Source organism: Hipposideros armiger, unplaced genomic scaffold, assembly GCF_001890085.2.
Source record: "Hipposideros armiger isolate ML-2016 unplaced genomic scaffold, ASM189008v1 scaffold_305, whole genome shotgun sequence".
Taxonomy (NCBI): domain Eukaryota; kingdom Metazoa; phylum Chordata; class Mammalia; order Chiroptera; family Hipposideridae; genus Hipposideros; species Hipposideros armiger.
Window position 1 is genome coordinate 797,581 of NW_017731655.1, and position 25,571 is coordinate 823,151.

The 25,571-nt window shown below is 35.8% G+C and overlaps 1 protein-coding gene across 1 annotated transcript in view; it reads left to right on the plus strand.

The window, feature by feature from the left end:
• The first annotated feature begins 6,984 nt into the window (after positions 1-6,984).
• MEOX2 (mesenchyme homeobox 2) overlaps positions 6,985-25,571 on the plus strand; it is a 69,701-nt gene continuing 51,114 nt past the window's right edge. Inside the window, exon 1 of the mRNA XM_019659888.1 lies at positions 6,985-8,731. Within this exon, the coding sequence (XP_019515433.1) occupies positions 8,218-8,731 (514 nt within the window). The 5' untranslated portion in view covers positions 6,985-8,217. The remainder of the gene's footprint in view (positions 8,732-25,571) is intronic.

Consider the following 25,571-nt stretch of genomic DNA (forward strand, 5'->3'; position numbering starts at 1 on the left):
AAAAAAGAAAATTAAATTTAACTTAATATACTTCATTTAGCTCAGTGTACCCAACAATGATCATTTTGACTTGTAATCTATATAAAAGCCTATTAATTCCACCTGAAATCTTAGAAAGCGGATGTGTGTTTTAATCTTAAAGCCCATCTTAATTCGGACTAGCCACATTTCAAATACTCAGTAGCCACATGAGGCTGTATTTGACAGTGCCGCTCTAGATGTAGCAAATGTATTTTATGTTTATCGAGCTTATGTTAGGCATTGTGTTAGCCGCGCTCACGACATTGTTGAATTCGTGCACTAAAATATTTTTTTGCATTAAGAAGTAAATGCACTCTGGATTAGGAAGTGACAGAGCCACGATTCAAACCAATTCTTCCCTCCTGCCTCTGGAAATGGAGTAATGATCTAGGCAAATAGAGTACCGTGGGGAGTGCTCTGTAATCCAAGCAAGAAGGGTGAGGCCCCCAAATAAAGTAATGGCATTGGTCATGGAGAGAGGGATGGAGTTGGTGAATATTAAAGAGGTGTAACTGGGTAACTGGGACTACTCTACTTGATAATTGATATGGGGGTGGTAATAAGGGAGGAGGGGCTCGTTGAAGGTGGATTTCTACTTTGACTTGAACAACTCAGTGGGCAATGACAATGTTTAGAGAGACTGACATGGGACTTGTTAGCCTGAAGTTGGGATTTAGCAATTTTTGATCACCAGAATTGCTTGTACACTGCAAGGAACCTTACTCGGTTTGTTTGTTTAGCCATGACTATGTTATATTTGGTAACAAATTCCAGATGATAATGATTTACTACCTGCTAACCACTTATGAAAAATTATGTCTGCATCACAGAAGTACACATGGATTGGAAAATCTTTAATATTACCAATAGCTAGTTCACAACCTTAGATTTACAGTGTGTAACATTTACAAGCTTCTTGTGCTTCTTTATATATTTTTTAAAGATACTCATTCAGCTTTGTCGCCACACATGCGACAGTGGGGATTTTTGCAGAGTGTTATAATTGTGTGCTTATCTTTGGACCTATAAGAAAAATCTGATCTTAAAAATCCAAAGGGCCTCAGCTTTTTACTCTGATCAAATCACATTATTAACTGCACAATGTTAAGATACAAGATTTGACTAAAAATAAAACTTGGAGGAGTCCCAGTATCTCATAAGGCCTGACAGGTACAGTTAGTCCACAGATGGTAACTGTTATGAAAAAAAAAAGTTACAATTACCCTGGAAAGTCATAATTGTGATATTTTTATTTCTCTATGTTCATTCTATATGACGGAAATGGTCTTAAAGTTCTTTGCAATAAGCGGAGGTGTTATAGTGTTTGTTTATGGGCCAAGCTTATTTAAATTTGCTTTGAGTATGTCTTCATAGAAACATTAACCTCACTGTAACCAGCACACACAGTCACCTTTAATAAGTTACTTGCAGAAATGCTGCAGCAGATCACTGCAGATGCTCTAGATTAGAGGGGAAAACTGTCAGGTTTCCCATGACTCATCCAGCGCACTTTCAAAATCAGTAGTTAAGTTTTACTGTATTTTATCATAACATATTCCAAGATTGTTTTGACTTGTTTCAGTCATGGCTCCGTTTTCCTCCCCACTCGTTATTTCTGCCCTCAAGAAGCAGTTGTGAGAAACACAGAATGGGACCAAGGTGGTTCCTGAAGCTCAGGTTATAAAGCATGGGTCATGCAAAATGAAGATGGCCAAGCAGGGGGAAAGAATCTTCGGGAGCTTCTGTAAGTGTTGAAGAGGTCTCATCGTAGTATTTTGCACACTCTTATGTAGTATAGAGAAAGCTTTACTTTGACCACAGGGCAAATTGTTGGTGAAAACGACGGTTAGCAGATGGTATGAGGAACTGCCTTATCCTGGGCCTTTGGGCTCAGTGCTGGGATTCCGCCTGAGATCTGGTTAGTGTTTGATTCTACCGGGATTCCCTTGTGCTTTGAAGGGCTCTAAGATGCAGTTGACCCAATACATTTTTTTTTTTCTCAGCCACTGAAAACTGTTGAAAACCGACTTATTCCCTTCCCATATACTATTATCCCCACTGAGCAGGAATCATCCTCTAAAAATAAATAAAATCTAGAAAAACAATTGACTACAATGAGTTTCAGGTTACAGATCTGTAAGACGAGAAGGCAATGCCTGTTCAGACGTTCAGTAGTTTGCACATGTCCAAGGCATTGACTGCATCTTCACCTAAGTTTCACATTATGCATGTGTGATTACTTGAAACTGCCTCAGAAAAACAATATCTTGTTACTATCGCTTCCTCGAAAATATATATGCCATATATGTGTTTAAAAGTAAACCTTTCTGATTACTTTCTTTTTTTTTAATTCCAATTAAACTAAAACATGCACCTGGGATCTTTTTACCGTTATCGTAAGTGTATGTGGCTTTGAATTACATATTTCTATTATCCAATATATAATGATTTTCCAATTATTTAAGCTTATTTGATTTCTCTGCCTTTTAACCTGCTAAACACCTTCCAGTTTTCCCTTGGCCTATTCTGACTGTCTATCATCCTTTTAATTTCTTAGGTCAACGGAGACTTCAGCAGACAGTTGTCATTTAATGATTTTCATCCTTGTTTTGATCCATTTCCATATGGCTGTTGCCTTGTATAAAAATACTCCATATTGCTTCTCAAAATCTTTCACAAATCTGAAGTGAATCAAGGTAGTGATTGTAAACCCTTAAAAATATTTTGTTACAAATATCTTGTATTTAGCCTTAACATTGCATTTTGTTTGATACATAAATATTCCTTTATTCCTATAAACAAAAATGTTGAGATGAAAGGCAGCTGGTGTTTCTTTGCTGAGCCTTAGTCATACACAATTAGTGTGTGCAACTATTATGAAGGAGCTATACCAACACAGCTAAAACACAGAGGTTTTTACTGATTCACATCATAAACCCAGGCTCAAAATAAAAGAACCACTTTAAGAAAAACATGCTACAAGTTGATGAAGCACGAAAAATAAATAGAAGTAAGAATAATCTTCCATAGTGCCAAAACTACAATAGTTATATTAAACTCTTCCATTTAGAAAACTTAAAACGGAAGACAAAGGTTTTATCTATAATTCCAGTCTTTAGTTTCAATTGAACTTTTGTTCTCAGAAATTTATGATCTTGTTATATATTCAATCCACTTAATAGCATTTCTTTTTATGACATGGTAGAAATAAATGGCTTATTTCCTTTAAATGATGGATAGAAACTTAGTGCTAATGAATTTCATGGTATAGAATATATAGCAATATATGGCATTTCATTATAGAACTGTCTTGCATTAGTGTACCTCTACATCTCATAGTTAGATGTGTAAAGGAGCCAATTTTCAACTGTAAAAAATTGAAATGCATACATTTATTAATAAAAATAACATACAAGGTGAATGCAAATGAAAATGTAGGAATTGGATGTAATTACTCCCCATGTACTCCATTATAAGAAAATTTTGTTGAATAATTAGATTCAAAACAGGTGAACAAAAGGAAGTTCAATTAGAAGTTTTTTAAATTTAAGAGGTAGTCAATGTCTTCCTAATTTTAACACTCTCCCTACATACAAATAATTAGAATTTCATAAAATGTATGTGAAAAGCAAGTGGAATTATGGAAGAATGCATGATTGCATATTTTGAATTTTTTATTAAATCAGTCATAACCTGCATTTCTGAAAATTCTAGCTTTTGAAAATTACTTACTATGTGGTACTTGAATTGAATTGAAGAAAATCACCAATTTCTGAAATAAATCTAAAAGTAGGGAGAGATAGAATTTTAAACACAAAGTATGCTAGATATTATTTTATACTTTTAGAAGTAATGTTTAAGTATTCATTTCTTGTAGTATATACAGAAACACAACAATTTTTATTGTGAAAGCAACAATGAGTGTCATGTAAAAATAGTAACTTATTTTAAAAATTAGAAAAGTATATAGAATCACCAAATAACCTGCATTAGCTATAGAAAATTTGTTCCTCAAATATTATAGTGCATAATTCATGGAGAAAGGCAATTTCCTAGTTCTTAAAAATAGAGTGCATCACAAATCACATAAATTATTGGGTATTTAGCACCTATTAACATTTTCAAAATGCTTTATTTCATAAGAACCAATTGAAGGGCATGTTATTTCTTAGAGAAATATAGAAGAAGTAAATATTTCTATCCTCATCATAACCTTCAAAGACAAATTCCAGTTTCAATTTAATTTTCCGTCCTTAAATTCACATATTATAACTGTATTTTACCAAGGCAAATTTATCTGACAGGTAAAATGCAAAGTAAAGTTTATAATATCTGTAGCTAATGGCCATATTTAATTTTAAATATTTTTATTCCCATCATACCTCACATCAAATGAACAGAAGAAGGGTAACTCAAAAGAATCATGCATGATTCTTAAAATAAAATTTAAACAAGTTTTTCACGTTGCTTAATTTAAGTTCTATTCCACTTAAAATAATTTTAGTTAAAAATATCTTTGTGTTACTATTGAATACCACTTCATTTAAGCAGAAGAAATAATAGATATACATGTTTATCAAATTTAAATAGAACATGTTTAAAATAATTTTGATTATGTTTCTTACAAAAGATGAGCAACTTACATGTTTCATATATTCAACCTCTTATAATGTTCTGCTTGATACCAAGCCTTGTATAAAATGCTGGTATTAATAGAATATTTTTCAGGAAAATTCAAGTGTATTTTACATATAGGAAAACTACTATACTATATATAGTTTAAAATAAATGCTATGTAAATTCCATAATATATTTTGTGGTTTTTACAATTCTTCATGATATGATTAACCATTAGAGGCGAAAAGGCAATTTTCAACATCAGATTTTGTTGATGGGGACACTAAAGTAGCTATTATAGGAAACACTAGGGGTGTTTCCTGTTAGTATATTTTTCAAAAAAATATGGTATAGAAAATAAAATCAGTGTTTTATCTTATTCAAATATCCTAAGCAATTAACATTTTGAAAAAAAACTTATGAGATGATTAATATATATTTGGAAACTCAGAGGGGAAAAGTCATCAATTTTGGAGAGTATCAAGAACTCTTTTGTACTCCTTTCTTCTTTCAATCACACTTTTTTTTCTCTTCCAAATAACATTTTCTTTATAGTATGCTTTCTATTAGAAATATGGACTCCATAATGTGACTGATATTATATATTTTGGGTCTTCAGTTAGAAAACTTTTCCTGCTAACTTTGTTTTAATTGTGTGCCTTTCACAGAGATTCTTCCCTTTCTAACCTTTTCTAATTTTTTTTTTCTTTCCCAGACTTCTAGCCCCACAGCGCCAGAGGCTGACTGACTGAGGCATGCTGTACAGAAATTTCTGGACATGTTGTTAACATCTGACACAGTGAGTGAGAAAAAAGCCAGCAAAGTCACCAGGCAGGCTCACAGAAAAGAGGCAGCTCCTGGGGATGAAAAGTGTGTGTGTTTTTTGCTAGTTGCTAGTTACCTGCAACACACTGGGTAAATTCAAACCCATTCGCTTCTCAATTGCTTGCTTTCTCTAAACTACCATAATGCAAACCAAAAGGACCTTTATGGGTGTTTTTTATTGATGTCTGCAGATCAAGTGTATCTCTCGTTAGTCTTGCCTGACATTTTCCACAATGCTTTTAGTAGACAGCACTGTATTATGTAAATATTTCTGGTTACTGTTTATGGAGGTGGTTGCCTAAATTTCTCTTTGGATATAAAGCCTTTAATGCTTTCACCCAGAATCCATGGAGGAGCCATCCGAGTTTGGGAAGTTTTAGTGTTGCCCTTTGTACTTCGACTTTTAATATCAGGGCACATATTGAAACCATAAACACAATGAAAATTCAAAAAATATTCCGACAATATTAGACTATACCCCCTCCTTTTTTATCCTTAAAGAGCCAAGGGCGTGGGGAGTGGCAGGAAGAAACATTCTTAAGATCTAAGCTCTGGACGCCATCCTGTGAGTGCTTAAAACCCTTAGAAACGTGCAACCTGAAGAACACCCCCGTTCGAAGTCTAAAACAATATTAGATTCTCAAAATATCGGCAAAGAAAATCTTACCGTCAAACGCTTGCAGCAGGTTCCAGCTCAGACCCAGACTGAAAAGCTGAGCAGCTGGTGAACAAAAGTTTTAGCTTTTTTTTTTTTTAAACGAAGTCTGCAAAACTAATTTCCCTCAAAATAGGGCTCAATTTCCGTTAAAGAAAGCAGCACTTACAAATCTCAGAATTCCTGATCACCCCCACCCCATCCCACCTCTAAGCAATGGAAAACAATTCGAACTTTCACACGGATGTAAAGGTTTATTGCGAAGCCACTATTCTCCAGGACGACTTAAAAGAAAAGGGAGATAGACCGAAAGCCTGAGGGACTGGGCGAGGGAAAAGGTTCTGCCTTAGGAACACTTCTCAAAGATTAATCAATACTTTTGTCCTAATTCAAACCAGATGGCTGGCCTAGTTTGCTGTCCCCATTAATCCCATTAACAACTTCAAAGACCTGGTCCCCATCCTCTGGACACCTGAGACAATGAAAATAAGGAGGCGACGCTGCTGGTGGCACATTCACATTCGGGGTCCTGGGCGGGATAGGTGAGCGCGGATATTCTCCTGATGCGACCTGTCCCAGGCGGGACTCGACGGTTCCTGCAGCTCGTTACCGGGGCTTGCTTGCTTCGTGTAAACGACCCTGCCCTCAGCAGACAATGTCGCCCCTCAAGTGGCAGAATCAAAGTCCAGCTGTCGCTCGCACTCATTCATTGGTGGCAAGTTTTCTAGCTCATTTTCTACGATGCAAGATTAACCAGGTAGATATGAAGCTCCCAACTGACTGAACTTTGGAGGGATATCAAAATGTACTATTTCTCAGTAAAATGGAACCACGACCAGAGCGGGGGAGGGGTAAGGGGTGCTATTAGCTGATTTATTTTTGAGCCGGATAAGGTAGATTTCTGGAGGTAAATGAGGGGACATGAACTGGCTCCTGAGGGGGAAAGACTGGAAATGTGCGTGCAATATACACATCTCATGTGACCGGGACGGAATCGCTTCGGAGTATTTCTGACCCAGGAACAGTTCTAAGTGGACACGTGACTAGGAAATGCACCGGTACCAGGAAAGCAGGGGAGAAGGCATTTGAGGTAAGCAGGGGAGATGAGACCCCACCTGGCACCGCAGGCGAGGATGCCAGGGCTTGGACATCTGCAACTGTCACTGCCCGATGCTACCTCCCCCCAGTCCCCGCCGCCAATAGGTCTCTCCTTTCAGCACCCAGAATGGCTATTTCCCGCCCGCGGGGCACATCCCTGCAACTTCGGACCTGGTGTCCGAACCCGTTAACAACGCACCCACAGACACCAGCTGCAAAAAAGGTAGGCGCGCCCCTGCGCCCAGGACACGAGGAGATGCGAAGCCAAATTAGCTGTGATCCTGTCCCTTAACCCTTACTGTTCCTTTCGTGCTCCTCAAGAGCTAGGCGTGCCCCTGTCTTTCCCGCCTGTGAGTGTCCGAGTGGCACTGACAAGACACCTTTAATGAGAGAAGTGATCGGCTGGGCACCGGGTGCATGGCTGTGGCTGGTGTGCGCCCCTGCGCGCCTTTGCCACGGGCGCCGAAAGAGGAGAGCCGCTGCCCTCCGCGGCTCGGGTTTAGGCGCGGGGCGCGCCGCCTGCACTCCTGGCGGCCGACAGGGGCGGGCGGGCGTGGACTCGCTGAGTGCGTCCAGCGGGTTAGGAAGTGGAACTGGGAGCGCGTGGCGCAGACTGAGCGGGAGTTTTGGAGGGATTTTGCATGTGGTCAGCGCTGGGCTCCTAAGCCAGCCCCCAGCTCACATTACACTCTATTTATAACCTCTCAGAGCTGTTTCCCCCTGAAAGCAGTTCTCTGGGACCACCTTCTTTTGGCTCAACCTCTCCTACTCTTGACATCTGAGTAGCTCGGAGGGAAGCTCCTTCAGGTCTGAGTGTTTATATGTAAAGGAGACTGGCCACTAGGGCTCAGGACCGAGATTATCAGAGCTCTGCAGAAACGCGGGCGGCTATTGCGTTGGGAGGGGGAAAAGTCCCACGGTGTCCAGTGAAAAGTGACAGAAGGTGGTGGCGTTTGGAACCGTCGTGAAGTCTTCTGCCTGGAACCCGAAACTTGCATGCTATGGAACACCCGCTCTTTGGCTGCCTGCGCAGCCCTCACGCCACCGCGCAAGGCTTGCACCCGTTCTCCCAGTCCTCTCTCGCCCTCCATGGAAGATCTGACCATATGTCCTACCCCGAGCTCTCCACTTCTTCCTCGTCTTGCATAATCGCAGGATACCCCAACGAGGAGGGCATGTTTGCCAGCCAACATCACAGGGGGCACCACCACCACCATCATCACCATCACCACCACCACCAGCAGCAGCAGCACCAAGCTCTGCAAACCAACTGGCACCTCCCGCAGATGTCCTCCCCCCCGAGCGCGGCTCGGCACAGCCTCTGCCTCCAGCCGGACTCGGGAGGGCCCCCGGAGATGGGGAGCAGCCCGCCGGTCCTGTGTTCCAACTCTTCCAGCTTGGGCTCCAGCACCCCGACCGGGGCCGCGTGCGCGCCGGGGGACTACGGCCGCCAGGCGCTGTCACCCGCGGAGGCGGAGAAGAGAAGTGGCGGCAAGAGGAAAAGCGATAGCTCAGGTAAGGACGCACCGGGCACCCTGGGCAAAAGGGGCGGAGAGATGTCAGGGAAGATTCTCTATAGTGAGGCAGCAGGAACGATGGTACAGGTCTTGCCCTTTCTGGCTCCCCGCCGCCAAATTCCGTGGGGTTGCTTTGGTCCTGTTATTTAGGGACACGTGTTTCTCCGAGCGCAACACCGTAGCCAACAGCACTAAACTCTCCAAGGTTCAAAGTAGTTTACCAGAGGATTGAGAGGGGGGAAAAAGGACAAGTGACAGTATGTGAAATCGATTGCGAAGCGTGACTTTTCATCTGAGCGACAGGGAGAGGAGTGCACCCTGGGACGCCGCGCTCGCTGGGCGTGCGTGCGGGTGCCGCTCCTCCACTGTTTCCCTTGCAAATTCCCGACTCTGAGTGGCTCGATTTTTCCCATCGTTAACTGGATTTCCAAATTGTTGCACAATATTTGGAACTTGCAGTGGAACTTGGCAGAGCGTATGAGAAAAAAAAATTAGTTTTCTTTTTTTATTATTATTTCTGATTTCAGAGTTCTTTAAATAGCACCCTATTCCAAATGGTAAAAAAAAATTCCCTTTCTTGGGGAAGAAGGCATAATCTAGGAATTCAAAGGACTTTAAATGACGTATCAGAGTATTGTAAATAAATACATGCTCAGACTCTTGAAGAAAGACGAGTCTTAATAATGGTTGTATTGGTGTGGTTCTAATCTAGAGAATCTGAATTCCAAAAGTGGAAAATAATATCCTCCTCCAGTTGAGAATTATCGGAGACAGTACTGGGAAGCAAACAGCAACCCCAGTAGTGCAGGTTCGCTGCATCTCTGAGGCTGGTATTCAAGGGTGCGCGCAGGAGGCGCTCATCTACGTGGGGGTAAATTGGCAAGCCACGCAAAAGGGGAGCCTTGCTGAACGCGGATGCTTGAAGGCACAGTCGCCAAGTAAACTGTAGCAACACAAAGAAACTAACGTTTTACAGGCAACTTCCTCAAAGCCCTTACCTATGTGTATCATCAAGAAATTGTTGAAAGATGCTTTACACTTAAGGGAGTTGTGAGTTCTCTTCCGCAGCTATAGCGCAACCTGAGTTCTATCTTTTTGGAAGGTGTCATTAGTTTAATATAGTATTTACTTATTTTTCCACCTTTGCGGAATAGGCTTAACAGTCCTAGAAGGTAATTCCAGATATTGGTTTGAAGGACTGGCAAAATGTTTATGCTTTGTAATGCGTTAGGTACGATTCCACATTAAATGACAATGATTGAGCTGCAAGTTTCATGTTCCTTCGCAGCAGTGCTATCAATTGTTCTTCAGCGTCAGTTATGGGAAATCTAACTTTTACTTTCCAAGGTCAAGGGTGAACCTCTAAGGCTTGACTCGCAAATTAGCTTATATCTAAGAAAGTTACCAGCAGTATCACTCATATTTAATGGTTTTTACTAACCATAAGCGAAACTCTGAAGACAAAGTTAAAAGGTTAATCACAGCAAGCAATTTTCCATCTTTATTAGAAAATAAGTCAATTTTAGAATGCAGTGATCCTTTCATAGACTCAGAATTTGATATCAATAAAACTGTTTTTGGAAACAGAGCCGAGTTCGGATTGGTCAGTGCAACTTTTGCAATTACCAAGAAGCTCTTACTCTTCATTTTACTTTCTGCAAAGAGAACTCTGTGTGATGGATTGTTCCTCCTGCTTCCTGAACTGCACCACTGTACTTAAGTTTCTTAGAGGAAACTGAATTTTCATATAGACACATGTTATTTTGGTTATGTGGAAACAGAAAAAGTGGGATCTAAGAACTGGTTCCCTTAAAGTATTTTATTTAATAACAACTTTCTTAAGAACATTGGTTATATCAATAGTTCCACTCTCCCTTGGTGGGAAATAGTCATGTAACAAAATAAGTTTATTTTTACATGTTGAAGCTAATAATTAGAGTACTGGAAAAGTAAACAAACACAAAATTTAGCATCAGCTACATAAAATATTAATAGATTACATCTTAAGTGGGAAACACAATTAGTCACCACCAAGGACTGAATCACTGGTGAGTTAGAATAAGCATTTTCTTTGATGAGATATTTTGAAAGAAATTTTGACTAACTAAAGGGAAATATCACAATAGTTTCTAGTTAAATATATGTATACTTGGTGAAAATAAAATTTAATTTGCCAGTTTCATTGAGTTAATTAATATTTGTTGGATCTTTAGAGAGATTTAAATTCAAGATATCTTTCTGCTGTGATGATATTACATTTGGTGTCCCATAATTTATGTTCTCAGTTACTTCATTTTATAGTATTATAAAGGCATCTTGATCAAGCAGAAATTAAAGCAATGTAGACATTCACTATAATTCTGATATATGATTACACATATCTCTCATTGCTTATAGCACAGTTTTACTATTTCAATATTTTCACAAAATAAAATTAAATTCTGAACTCTTGAAATTTTAAAATTGTATTACATGAAAGTCACATCATGTTAGTAGAGAACATTTTCATTTTGTGAGGCAGTTTATAATTACTATGTATTTATAGTTCAGAGTAAAGGTAGTACATAATAAATCCAGGGCAACGTTGAAACCAAAATTCTGTATCCTTGCACCTAAGACTTGCACTGTATGTGTATGTGTATATGTCCATCACCATGTAGAACTTCAATAGAATTTTAAGCACCAAAAAAATATTGAAAAACAACCCAAACATTATCCATGGTAATGATGCTAAAACTACAATATGTAACATTTTCCACTGTGCATTTGCATACATTTCCCCTCACAAACACACATTCACACACTTGAGAAGCTTAAGCATCTAGAGGCAAATATTTATGGACTTGATGCTTCCATTACAGTTTATTGACAGTTGAAAATGACCAAGTTTAATAGAAAAGCACAGTTATGTTTTATATGTGTTAAACATTTTTGCAACTTTGAACCTGCTATGTTTTCCAATGTTACTGGCAAAGCCAACATCTGCCACATCTTCAAAGGAACTCTTAAAAATCAAAACTTTACAACTGTACTTAAAACAATCCATACAAAGCAGGTGATTCTGAAAAAAAAGTCTATAAATAGGGTGAATTACATGGCTTCAATTACATTTGATTGTTCACCAAACAATGGAGTAATAGGTATAAAACACCCACTTGCATTCAAAATAACCAAAATAGATTCATCAATCTAACTTGACTTTTTTTATGCAAGTCATATACAGTATAAATGCATAAATATTTTCTATTCAAATTAATTGAATATAAGTACATAGTTTATAAAAACTAAAAATTATATAAAAAAGTGATTTAGGATGTGGGTTTTACAATGTTTTGAATCGTAGTTGATTCTTGTAAAATTGCAAATATTTTATTTATAGCTACAAGATCATAAAATATATATTGTCAAATTATGTCTGTCTATATGTCTGCCAAAGCAGAATGACAAGAATAACATTAATAAGCTGGAAGTTAAATAGATAATAATATCCTACCCACCCTAACTCTGGTATTATATTGTAACTTTTTCTAGATAATTCAATCATCATGTTTTCTAAAATAAAAAAGCCACCGTATTATTCATCTTTGTGTTACTGGATTATAATTTATCAACATTTGCTTTAGAATTTTAAAAAAGTCTATTAGATCTTGGTTATTATAGGATAATAAGGGACAAATTAAATGTCTCAAATTCATGGGATAAAAAATACAATTTTCAGTCTTTTTCTTGGAATGGTAGATTAATTTTAGGTGTGAACATATTTAAATAGTGACCTACCCACACACACACACACACACACACCTAAGTACCATTGACCTGCATGAGTGTTCTCAAATGATTACACTCAAAGGTCAAGAGCACCAAGATCTTTAGAATTAAGGTGCTTTATTGTTGAAAGTCAGCAATAAATGGAAGAAAGAATGCAAATAAAAATAAAAATAGTTTCAAGTTCTGTGTAAATACCTTTATTTATAGTTTATTTGAAAAGGAAAAGCATTATGTGCAAGGCATGGCACCTCTAAAACTTTCATTTGGGTTAAAAACCCAGTATTAAATATTTAAAATTTTAATCTTTGTTTACAGTGATTATCACTGGGAACTAATATGTTGGCACTCTGTAAGCCGATCTGAACTAAAATATGTAAAATCTATATTGTAAGCATTAGCACGTTTTCCCGCTGTGTTTGAAAACATAGACCCTTTATCACAGCGTTGGAATTTGTAGTAACTTACAATATTTGTTGTAAGACCTAAAGAGTCTAAGAAATTAATTTTAAACAAAAAGGAAATAGCAAACGGGTCAACATCTTCCCTTAGATTCAGGGAAATTTGGGAGACTAATTTCATATTTATTAGATTTTTTTTATTTAAGAAATAACCTATGGATTAACTAATAGCTGAATTTTGTAGGAAATTCCCACATATAAATCTATTATATATACCTGTCCTGGTAATGGTGCCAATTTTATTCATTTACTGTATTAAAAATGGCAGCCAGAAAAACAAAACAAAGATATGAGGGCTTTTTAGATTTTCATTTCAAATTAGAAAAATGACATAATACAACAATATATTTTAGTTTTAGATTATGTTCACCTCAGTAATTCATTTCTAAAATTTCAAAGCATGCCTCTTTTCCAAGGATTGCTATAATGATTAGAAACATCTATGGATGATAAATGCTAAGAATAGAAAAATATTAGAAAATAAAATACACACAGGAATTTTTTAATTAGTATTTGTTGAGTTAATAGCTGTGGATGATTTATCTCTGTCAATTTTTCTGTGTTTTTGCCATATTGCTGTTATAGTAATATAATATTTTGTGGGGAAAATAAATTAGCACATGAAGTGAGAATACCAGGAGTAGCATTTTCCCACCTTTGGTTGTAATCATAAAACAAGGAGGATTAATTCCTGAGTGGCCAGTTAAATTACATTTCCTGGGTTATAGCACTGGTGAATGAATCCAGTGGGGAAGGAGGTGGGGGAAAGAAGATGAAACACAAACCAAGACCAAAGTCCACAAATTAGAAATGGAAATAGATATGATATATTTCCTATTGAATATATTTAAGCAACAAAGCACATTTTTATTGTCACAACTTATTTCTCTATATTATGTGTGTTAGCCATCAATATGGTTAGGCTATCAACAATAAGCTTTTTGTTAAGGTTGTAAAGGAAATAAGCACTAACATTTTTCCTATTTTTGTTATGATGTTCTTATAACTATTTCTTAGAATAGCTGTATTAAACTGAAACCTCCAAGTAGACATGGAGTAACCCAATAAAGAAAAGTTAGATGCAATACTCTCTACACTATTCCTAAATCATAGTCACTGCTGAGGCTCAAAATCCAACTGGAGAGTACTTTGCAGAATATTTTATTTCTCTCATTGAGTAAAACAATGGTAGAGATTTTGTGGGCCTTCAATTTGCATTACCTATGTTGAGGCAGAATTAATTTAAATGATGACCTTTTTTCTAATGGCTTTCCACTTACATCATAAAAGAGCAGGGGACTTATTTTCACTTTAAGCAAGTTGCATTAGATTGTATTTTATGATACAAAATAATCAATAATATATCTATTGATTTATTTGTGTAAATTTCAGGCATTGTTTTTATTTTTCACAGTATTTCTACTTAAAGCCTTTAATATATTTATTACTAAATTAACAGAAAGTTACCTTGGTAAGAGTATACATTCATATATGATTGAATGGGTCAATTATTATTTTTTCTCTATATTTGGCGTTTTAAATATACAATAAAAAAGTAAGCCATTATTCATGAAACCTGCATTTATAATGACACATTTTCCACAGCAATATAATATTTCTGAATTTATACACATTATAAATGTCTGTAAATTTGGTACCCTGTATTGGAATATTGGTTTTCATAGAATTCTGAAAATATTTTATGATATATCCTTTAGTCGCTTACGTGTGCATATGAACAAGAATAATCAGGTAAAATCTGTGTTATATGTATACATTCTTGGAAAGGGTTTGTATGAGTGAGAGGAAAATTTTTAAAAACTAATCACTTTGCTCTTTTTATGCTATATTGATTTAAAATTAATAAATTGGAACTTTAGCTTATATGATATCGCTACACTACTTTTAAAAGTCAGCATTTCTTTAAAAGTTTAATGATTCTAAATATTTGTTTATGTTGGTGACTTAATTCTTACATCCTTGGAGTTTTTACTTTTACTGCAAATATAATTAAGTTTGCTAGGTAATTCTCATAGTGGTACAAATGTTAGGGTTTTAATTAAAGATTTAAATTTAAAAATTCTTTCTCTTCAAAATTTTATAGAATAAATTCAATTCAAATGTTTCAAATGTATTTAAATATTCTGTTGGGTTGTTTTTTTTCCCCTAAGATTTCTTTCTAAGATGTTATAGATAGACTATGTTGATTGAAATTATGAGTTTAAGATGTTTATTTTCCATAGTTTTTAGTTTCTACTGTGTTTTAGTAGAAAGGCTAATGGCAAAAAGAAAACAGGGAGAATGCTGAATTAAGGAGGACATGGCAGCTATACTTAAAGCTCACTTTAAAATAATTCATTAATGTAAAGAGCTACACACACACTAGTAGATAGAATTCAAATTTAATTACTTGATAACAGGTCACTTGAGCTAGAGCATCCACGTTAAACACTGCAATGTGATGTTCAATGTTCCAGTTACAAAATAAAATATTAGGCTTGAAGCACACACAGCTGTGTGGAGAGTCCAACAGGCTGAAACTGGTAATCAATGATAATCATTAAAGTCAAATATGCCGACTCCCCTGCAGCTGTTTTTTTCTTCTTTTTTCTCTAGCTCATTATTCTCCACATACTTCAAGAGATTTCCATTATACTATAAGAAAAAATAATCTCCAGTTATCTTACATGACTGTGGGCAAGAAAATGAGTAAGATGAAGTCATCTCTCTCTCAGGCTCTGCGGAAACCTAGAGGCGGGTCCAGCTTAGGTTGGTGGATGCCAGTAGAATTTTAAAGGCCTGGAATTTTACTCTTTGAAAATATAGTCTTAAAGCTTTGCCAGAAATGACACCCAAATAAAAACTTATTTTTGCAAAGCGATAGTTATTTGCAAATGTAGTGGTGAAATGTATTCAGTGTCTGTAGAGATGGCTTCTTATACGGCTGGACTGCACAGTAAGCTTTTGGATGGTTTTGCTTAGCCTTTTGAAAAACCAGCAAGCTAAACTGAGGCGTATTCTTATTAGCTGAAATAAAATAAAATGGGCAATGGCTTTTATAAAATGAACAATGAATACCAAGTTATTTTCACAAATGACTGATTTAATTTTGAAAGCAAAAATGTGTAGTTCAGTAAAATAGAACTGTGCCCTCAAAAACTTAGTGGGAACTAAGCAGATAAAATGTAGTTTTGATTTTTGTAGGAAACCAGTAATTTGGCAGATGGCTTTCACATTTTAAGAGTCTTTAGTAACTTGAAATTAAGTGAAATCTGTCCTTATTTAATAATTTTCAAAAGGAAAATGAGCTCACAGTCTGTTGACTGTTTTTCATAATTAAAATCTCTGTGACTACATGTGTAAACTACATTTACTTCGGAACTTTTTTTCTTATTTGAAATATAAATGGGTCTGACTGCACTAAACTAGACAGCATCTAGATATAAGCTGTTGAGACAGATTGAAATGACAGGAAAGCCAGAGGTTAGGCATCCAAACATGGGAGCCTGCTGCCATCCATATTTCCAGGATTACCATCTTTTGCATGTCTACCTTCAAAATTCAGGGAATTATAGATGCCTTTTCTTCCAGAACAATTCTTTGCTTCTGGAAGTAGAACTTTACCAAATTTATTCTTAGATACCCAGATGTTTGGGAAAATGAAAAGAAGCATCAACACTATTTTTTTTTGCATATTTAGTCATTACTTGATAAATCATAAAGGATTTATCTTATTTCTTAATCATCTTATCAGACAAGGAAGTAGGTGGCACAATCAAAGGGATAATTGAAGAGAGTTTGATGATGACCATTTGATGGTAGGCAGCATGTAGGGAAAGCAACAGGAAGTGGTGAATCACCCAGGGCCTCCCATAAACCTGAAGAAGCTGTTACAAGAAGCCAGAATCCAGTGAGAGCCGCAGGACAGAAGCCTCCTGGCAAAGCTGGGTGGGACCTCAGGCGGAGTATTGCAGTTGCATTTTAAATATCACCCCATAATCTGTTTTCATGCCTTCTAATCTCCTCCCATTGTCTCCAGTTGGTCAAATGTAATCAGAAGATGAAGAAGCAGAGTACATGGTTCTTGGTGGATGAAATCCGTAGTAATCAACCTAAAGGAACGCAGGCCATAGAGGAGAAATGAGCAGAGTAGATCTAGGAGAGCACGTCTCACTCTGTCTCTTACTAGCTGTGATTTAATTTCTCTGGACCTTAGTTTCCTAAAAAAACTACACTGAATTAATAAACATAAAGCACTTAAAGCAATGTCTGGCTCAGTAGGTGTTGTTATTTTTATCATATATCAGTGTAGGTGCCATTATGATGTATGGATTGCACCATCTGAAAGTAATTTCTGTCTTATGTTGCATGTTTTTCTGTCTCTTACTACTAATATTGCTATAGGAAATGTTGCTTGCCTAAAAGATTGATAAAGATTTAAAATAATCTGCAGCTGTCCCTCAAATTGTAAGTCGCACGCCATTTTCCTGAAATGTAGAGTGAGTTCTAGACCAAATTATGTAAGAGACTCAAGATGACTTCCCTTAACCACCCTTAAAGTTCCCATTCTCTGCTTGGGCATCTCCTAACATTCTTTCTCAGGTGTATCCTGCCACTTCTCTATTAAACACCTGTTTTTCTAGAGGAATGTATCGAGGGCCATTTAGTTAAGAGGGAACAAAACTTAAACAGATTTAAATATGACAGTGAAATTTCAGGTCTCTGTTGCAGTGGTTGTTAGCTTGGTGGTTGGGCATGGCATTTTTTTGCTGTGTTATAAAGCTTATTGCAGACAAAATTTATATATTGTAGCTCTTTGTTATTTTTGATGTTCCCATTTAGAGGACCTCTTGAGTGGCAAATATGCAAATATCAATGCAAAAAACTAAAAATGTATTATATCTCACATAAAATGCATAAAACAATTTTAGTTTAGTGATAATTTTTTTCAAAGAAAATAATTGGCTGGTTTGTTTGTGTATTTATTTATATTTAATAAATTGTTGACAATTATTTCTTAGGCAGAAGCCAGAAAGAAAAGCAAAACTTGGCTGGGTTGCAAGTTCTGAACGATTGGCTAGCTTCACTCTGTTTAGCTTAGTCACCTCCTCTGCACCCACAGTTCAATGTGGGGAATGCAGAAATGTACTTCCGAGAAATTTTAAATTATTGTCCAGGATGATCTGTGGCAGTTGCTTCTGAATAAAGAGTAGAATCGAATACTGTATTAAAATTCTAAAAGCCAACTTTAACTCTTTCAGAGCTCCTAGGTTCATAGTTATCTAATCCTTCAAATGAGGAAAGTTAAAAATGGGTATTGCACTTATCAGGATGATCACTTCGTAAGTTTTAGTCTAATGACTATGTTGTACACCTGAAACTAATGTAATATTGTATGTCAACTGTAACTGAAAAATGAAAATATATATGAAGAAACACTAGCTAGTGCTTCTCTGCTAGATAATGGAAGGCTGGGAGAGAGTAAGAAGAGCGTAGGAAGAACAAAATATTTAATGTTCAGTAATAAAGAGCATTGACAAAAAGGGGCTGACTGCATCAAATAGTTTGTTACTCTTGGATTTTAGGTTTGGCTTAATTTGTTCGTTTTTTAGGGTTTTTTTGTGTGTTTGTTTTTTTCTTTCTTATGAGTTGTATGTAACCTGTAACAGGCCATTAGAATAATAATTATCAAGATACTAGAAGAGACCCAACACATCACCCAATTCAATGAGTGTGTTTCCTAGATGAGAGAAAGCGCCCAGAGAAGTTAAGTAACGTCTGTCCATCCAGCCAAGTAGTGGCAGCTGAACGTCCATATCCTCACTTCAGCCTAGTGCCCTTAAAAGGAAAATCTCATAAAATATTTTTAAACCCTAAGTTTTTAGTATTCCCAATAAAAATAAATTTCAGCATCATTTAAAACGTTGGCTACTGCTTTTGAGTGGATAAAATGCAATTTCACAAAGTGCTTTACTTGGGTGTAAACTACTTCTTTCTGAATCTGATTTTATGTCAGATTACCTCAGTAATTTTTCATTCTTGTTTTATGAATATGAACACTGTTATACGCTCTTAGCTTCAATTTTCTTACTTTCTAATGATGTAGTTCTTGCTAAATTTTGCTACATTAAGCTTAACCTATAAATGCATTTGCCTTTTTGTGTTCAAAGTAACGAATAGCAACAAGTAGACTAGCTCTCCCTTGTCTCAAGTCATTCACTTTATCTCCATTCTTAGATATGTATGCATCTTATTTTTTAATTTAATACAATCTTCTTGCACAAAAAAATGTTCAAAAATATTAATGGTTGGTCATTTTGCCTTTGCTAACCAGGTGTGTCTTGTTTCTCCTGCTCTCCTGCCCACACCAATCCTCCCCACATTCCGTAAACACCAGACCCATCTACTCCTCCCCAATACAATGAACCATATGAGCTCTGGAACACTGACCTCTCATGCTAATTCCACATCATTCGTTCTTACTAATCCCTCAAAACACAATATTAAACATGAAAAACACAGTTCACCCTTCCAAGATTTTTTTTCCTTTTTGTCTAAACACAACTTTATTTCCAAAATAATAATAAAAAATAATTCTTCTTTTCCACAGTTAATTTTAAATTATACTCAATTTACATTATTGGTCTCAATTGATGATTTCTCCTTTTCCACTCGACTTATATTCAGGACTCAGCCATGCTGCTTCTTTCTACAAAGCTCAGCCCACATTCATTCTATTCAACATCCTTCTATATTTTTTTTCCTGTTCTTACTTTCCTGTGTCTTACACTTAATTTAGTTTTTTCCCCCAGGACTCCTGATGTAGATGTCTTCTGAGTATCTTTATCGCTTTTCATTCTTTCCTAATGGAATCCTATACTGAACATAAGGTAATATTTTTGCTAATGTTCATCAATGACATGCTATTAGATTTTACTTATACTGATTTTTGTGTGCAAATAAATTTGGTTTAATATCAGATATATGTATATAGCATATAATTAAATATAATATGTAATATGTAATATCATTAAATATATACTGTAATCTGATATATATTATGTGTACAATCAGATAGATAGAAAGATACATTTAGAGCAGTGCTTTCCTGGAAAAGTGTTCTTTTCATTTAGTTTATGGAATGCAATGCTAAATCTTAGTTGAAAACAGTGTTCTTATACTTTTTGAATGTGGGTACCCAAATAGTATGTATAGTCATAGCTGTATTCAAATTTTCCACAAGATCCTCTGCATCTCCTATTTTTGCAAGGATCCCTAGTGACGTGGCACATATTACTTACTATATGAGTTCCTTGGGTAAGAATTGAGGGCTATATATAAATGAGCTTCCATCTACAATCTCCCTACTCTATCATTAAAAGGCTTAGTTGACCAGCTGGGCCAGTTTTGTTGACATTGGTTTTGCTTTCATTTTAACCAATGTGTCCTCAATAAATGTATTTATGTCTCTCCCTTTGTGAAAAACTTTTTATTTTGAGAAAACTGTAAATTCTTATGAGGTTGTAAAAAATAATATAGAGGGATCCTATATATCCCTTATTCAGTTTCCTCCAATGGCAATAACTTCCATACTTACAGTACAATAATATAATCAGGAAACTGATATTGATACAATCTAGGATACCAATTCTGACACAGTCCACAAACTTGATTCAGATTTCACTAGTTTTACAGGCACTCATGTGTGTATGTGTGTGTATTTAGCTCTATGCTACCTGCCAGATATATTTTGTATTTTGATCCCATAACCTGTAATATTTTTTTCTAATATATAGTCATTATTTTCATTAAAATCTGACTTGTGACACATTCTCAGGTGAATACCAGCCTACACTAATCATTGCATTTTCTTTACCAAATTAATGTGTATATACTACATAATAATACACTTAAATTTTGCCTTGTCATTCTCTTTTCTGTTCCTATTGCATGTGTCTCTAGCCTTTGATTTGAATGACATACACTCCCACAGGAAAAGCCAGTGTCTTCTTTTTCTTTTAGTGTGGCATCCAGCATCGTGTTAGGTGCACAGAAGTGCTGGCTAAATCTTATTTGTGGCATAGAAAAACATGCTTCACTAATGATGAATGAGTCATCTATGTGAGGGGTTTTTGAAATTCTTGGTTCCAGGCTTCTAGTAGAGCAAATTCTTCAGAACATTCTTGGGCAACTCATAGGAGAGTTTAATGAATAGCCAACTTAAGTAATTATCTGTGTGTTTGTTTCTGATTTATTTTTATGGATGCTTTCGAAAGTGATATACCTATGATTGTGTGGTAGATATTATCATTCATGAATAAACCTGGATAAAAATAAATATGCATTTATTAAAAATATAAATCAGCAAGAAAATCTACATTTTAAAAGGTAAAGTGTCTATATTTTCAACAATTTAGTAATTGTTATACTCAACTAATGTATGAAAATTCCTCATTCCATTATTTTTGGCTGAAACATGAGATTCTATAAATATTCTGTGGAGTAATCCTATGCACTGTTAAGTTTTTGCACATTATATACAGTCAGTAGTGGTAGTGTTTAAAATGCTTGTCTAACAAAACAAAAAAATCAAATTAAACTTGAAATCACTGTGCAATTGGGAAAATATAGAATATTAATCAATTGGCATTGTAGTATTGAATAGTGGCACAAATAGATGATTTGAAAAATAAAAATAGATTTTTTTCAAAAATTTCAAATAAATGATTTTTAAAAAACAAGAGAAATCCCTTTCATGAGGACATTGATACAATGATAACTGATTCAACCCATGATGACTGTGTCTGTATAATTCCACTTTGAGTATGAGTGGTTAACCAAACAATGGTACACGATTAAAGAATGTGGACCTGAGACACTGACTAGTTACCACCTGAGGCGACCTGACTAGTAAAGAAAGAGCAATGATAGTGAGGGGTGCACAAGCTAAAAAAGTCATTCCCTTTTGGTTCTGAGTACATAAATTGTCTGATGCATGGAAATTTTGCAATAAGCCCACCTGTGCAAGTGATTTAGAGTTTATTTCTGTAAAGAGTTAAAATGAATTCATATTGCAATACATTTTGACAAATTTTTAAAATTCTGTTATCCATGATTCTGATACTGATTCTATTTTAACAATTCCTTCAATTCACAGAGAAAAACAACCTTCTGACTGTCCATGCTCCTGGCCTTTTTCTTTAATGTGGTACTGTAAGATTACTTTATTCAGACCAGTAACTCTCAATACTGATGTTACGTTGGAATGATCTGGATACTCTTTAAAAATATCAATGCCTCATAGATTATGATTAAACTATTCTAGAGTAGAGCTGGAGTTTTTAATATTTTATAATGGAAAATTATAGTAATAAAAGAATAGAGAAAATAGTATAATGGACTCTCATGTGCCCATTATGTTCAATATTTGTCAACGCATGGTCAATCTTATTTTATCATCTCACTCTTCTCTCACTTTGTCCCAGTTATTTTAAAACCAATCTCAAATATCTTATCATTTTATCTGGACATTGGTATTTTTAAAAAGCTCCCAAGTGATTCTAATATACAGCAAGGTTGATAGCTATCAGTTTAGAAAATTCTTGTTTCTAGTTGAAACATGCTGAGAGGCATCAACTCTGTATTCTGAAAAACTTTATCCTTTTCTGCACATTGAAAAAACTATCACAATAAAAAATTACTAATTTACTAGAAATGGTCATTTGTGTATCTGTGTTTATCACCAATAACCATAAGACTTTCCTGTGCTGTATAATACTGTAGCCTTTAGCCACATAGTTCATTTTAACTAAAATTTTAAAATCAGTTTTTCAATATGATTAACCACTTTCCAACTACTCAGTAGACTTCTGAAGCCACTGGCTATAGTGAACAGGGCAGATATAGAACATTTCCATCTGTTAGAAAGCCCCAGTGAACACAGCTTCAAAACAAAAGGACAAGCATTCTCACTCTTCCGCTCTAAAGACTCATCAAGGATGATAACCTCCTCGAGTGGAGAGAGGATGAGAATTAAATACCACATGGAGCCAAATACGGTTAAAAGTATAACCACAACAGTGGAAGCATATCTGAAAGAAAAATGGAAGGAGCCTTGTTTTGCTGGAACATTTTGGATAAATGTTTGGTTTACTCAACCAAATATTCACTTCAATAAAACACATTCATGGTTTTGAAGAGGCCAAAGTGTATCCTAAAATAATGAATAATTACACACTGTATAAGCCTGATATTTGGGCAGTTATCAAAATAAAAGCAAAATCAGGGATACTGAATTATTCAATTATAGAGAATTAAAAGGAAGTAAAACACAACATAACAATGGATGTAAATGTAAGAGAAGTAGAATTTTGGAAGTGGGAAGGCAAACAATGAAAGCGTATTCAAAAATGTGAGGTCAACTAGGGAGATTCTTCCAGGCCTCTTGAGGAATAGGGAGGAGAACATTTTTCTGGGAAAGGGAAGGGAACATGCCAGAAATTGGGCTAGATTTTCCAGGGGGAAAGTATGAAAACTTAATAGAATCAGACAGTGGCAATTAATGATAAAATGCATATATATGTATATTCATATACATATAATATATAATATGCATATTAATAAGAAATATATATATATATATATATATATGTAAATTTTAAAAGGCTCTCAAAAGATTTGGTTTTTTGGAGTCCCTGGTGTGAAATCCAGAATTACAAATCAAGTAGTTGACAAACAGAAAAGCCAACTAGGGGAGATTTTTAACTTTTTAGGAAGAAAATGAGGATAAAGTATTCATCTTGGCGTTGGAAAAGAGGAAATGCAAAGAAGAGTGAAGTATAGGGAGTCTTACATCTGTACTGGGAAACATCTGGGCCTGTTTGGCTGTCACCATACATTACCCAATTAAGCTGACACAACCGCAGTTTTGAATATGTGGGAAGCAGGAGGACTATTCATCAGTGGATTCATTTTTAATAGAGATTAACTGATAATTAATTGATGATTGAACTGCTAGTAATTTATGGAACAAAAGGCAATATTAGCACGACATATTAAGTTAAGCAAAGATACCACTGGATATATTCATGTTGGGATTTATGAGTTGAGAGTATACATTTTGGTGTGAAAATATAGAAAAAAGTTAATGATTTCATTCAGGCTATTTTAGGATTACTAAAAAACAAATAAATACATTCTAGCACTGGGCCAGGAATGCGCATGTGTCCAGGCAACTCTTATGTTTTTCAGACGTTTTACAATAGAACAGAAGCAGGCCAGCCCAAATATAATTTGTAATAAAGTTTTATTGGTATTGTAGAAGAAGAGTGAGGAAAACATTTTGGTAGTTTTCAGTAAGTAAAATTGATGATCTACTTTTATATTAAAAATTTGCTCAAAAGGCATTGGTGGCCATTGGTGTGTAAATATGTGGATGCGGTAATCTATGTTATTCTTTTTTTTTTAACTTTAGATGAATAAATCTTAATTTTTCCCAATTAAAATAAAGTGTGCTTTTTTCATGGATATAGAAAGTAGAGATAAGAGGTTATTTATTCATTTTACAAGAATCACTTAGAAGAAATAGTCTGCATAGGCAAAGTATGTCTTAAAAAAAGCATCACTAGGGTTGGCCTAGTGGCGCGTTCGTTAGGAGTTGGCTTGGGATCCCAGCTCTGAGTAGCAGGGCCCCAGTTTGGATCCCACATGAGGGCCAGTGACGCTGCACCCTCTATAGCTAAGATGGTGAACAACAGCTCAACCTGGAACTGGGCTGCCATGAGTTGCCGGCAATGACGTAAGCTGCATTGGGGCTGGTGGGCAGCTGGTGTGAGCTTTCGTGAGCTGCCAAGAGCTGCTGTGAGGGGCCATCCAGTGGCCGGCGACTGATCTGCCTCACCCAGGAAGAGTGCAATGATAATACCAACATGGGCCAGTGAAGCGACATCCTCCGCAACTAGACTGAAGAACAAAAAGGACAGCAACTTGTCTGTTCTCCTCCCCCAATTCCCTAATAAAAATCTTAAAAAAAAAAAGTATCACTAAAGTATGTTAGTTCTATGCCATAAAGTAGTTAAATGCATGTTAGTACACAGTAGAAATATGTGACTTCCATATTCAATAGCTTTATCCTGAAAACTCAGGATTTGAGAAAACCAAACTAAACCAATAGGAAATTTAAATAGGTTATTTGAAGTGGATAGAATAAAGTGGATCCATAATTTAGCTGTGTCCTATAGAGGTGCTGAATTAGGGAGAGGCTGCTTAACACAAGTCACAAGCAGAATATTATTAAGAGATTTTCTTCATGAGGTAGTTGTGCTATTCTCAGGTCAGATATAAATATTCTCTCACATTTTCTCTAAACTTTTCCATATATATGTGTATATAGATCTCTATATAAATCTATATATAGGTATATATACATATATGTATATATCTTTTTCTTTTTACACTTTCTAATAGAATTACACTTCATTTTGAATCACCTATTTACCTCAGTATGCAGCCTTAGTATTTTAGATCAAGTTGAATTCCTTAGAAACAAGTAGCACAGAAAAGAACTATAGGGTTGTCAGAAAAGTCGTGACGTATTTTTTCTATGTTTGTCGT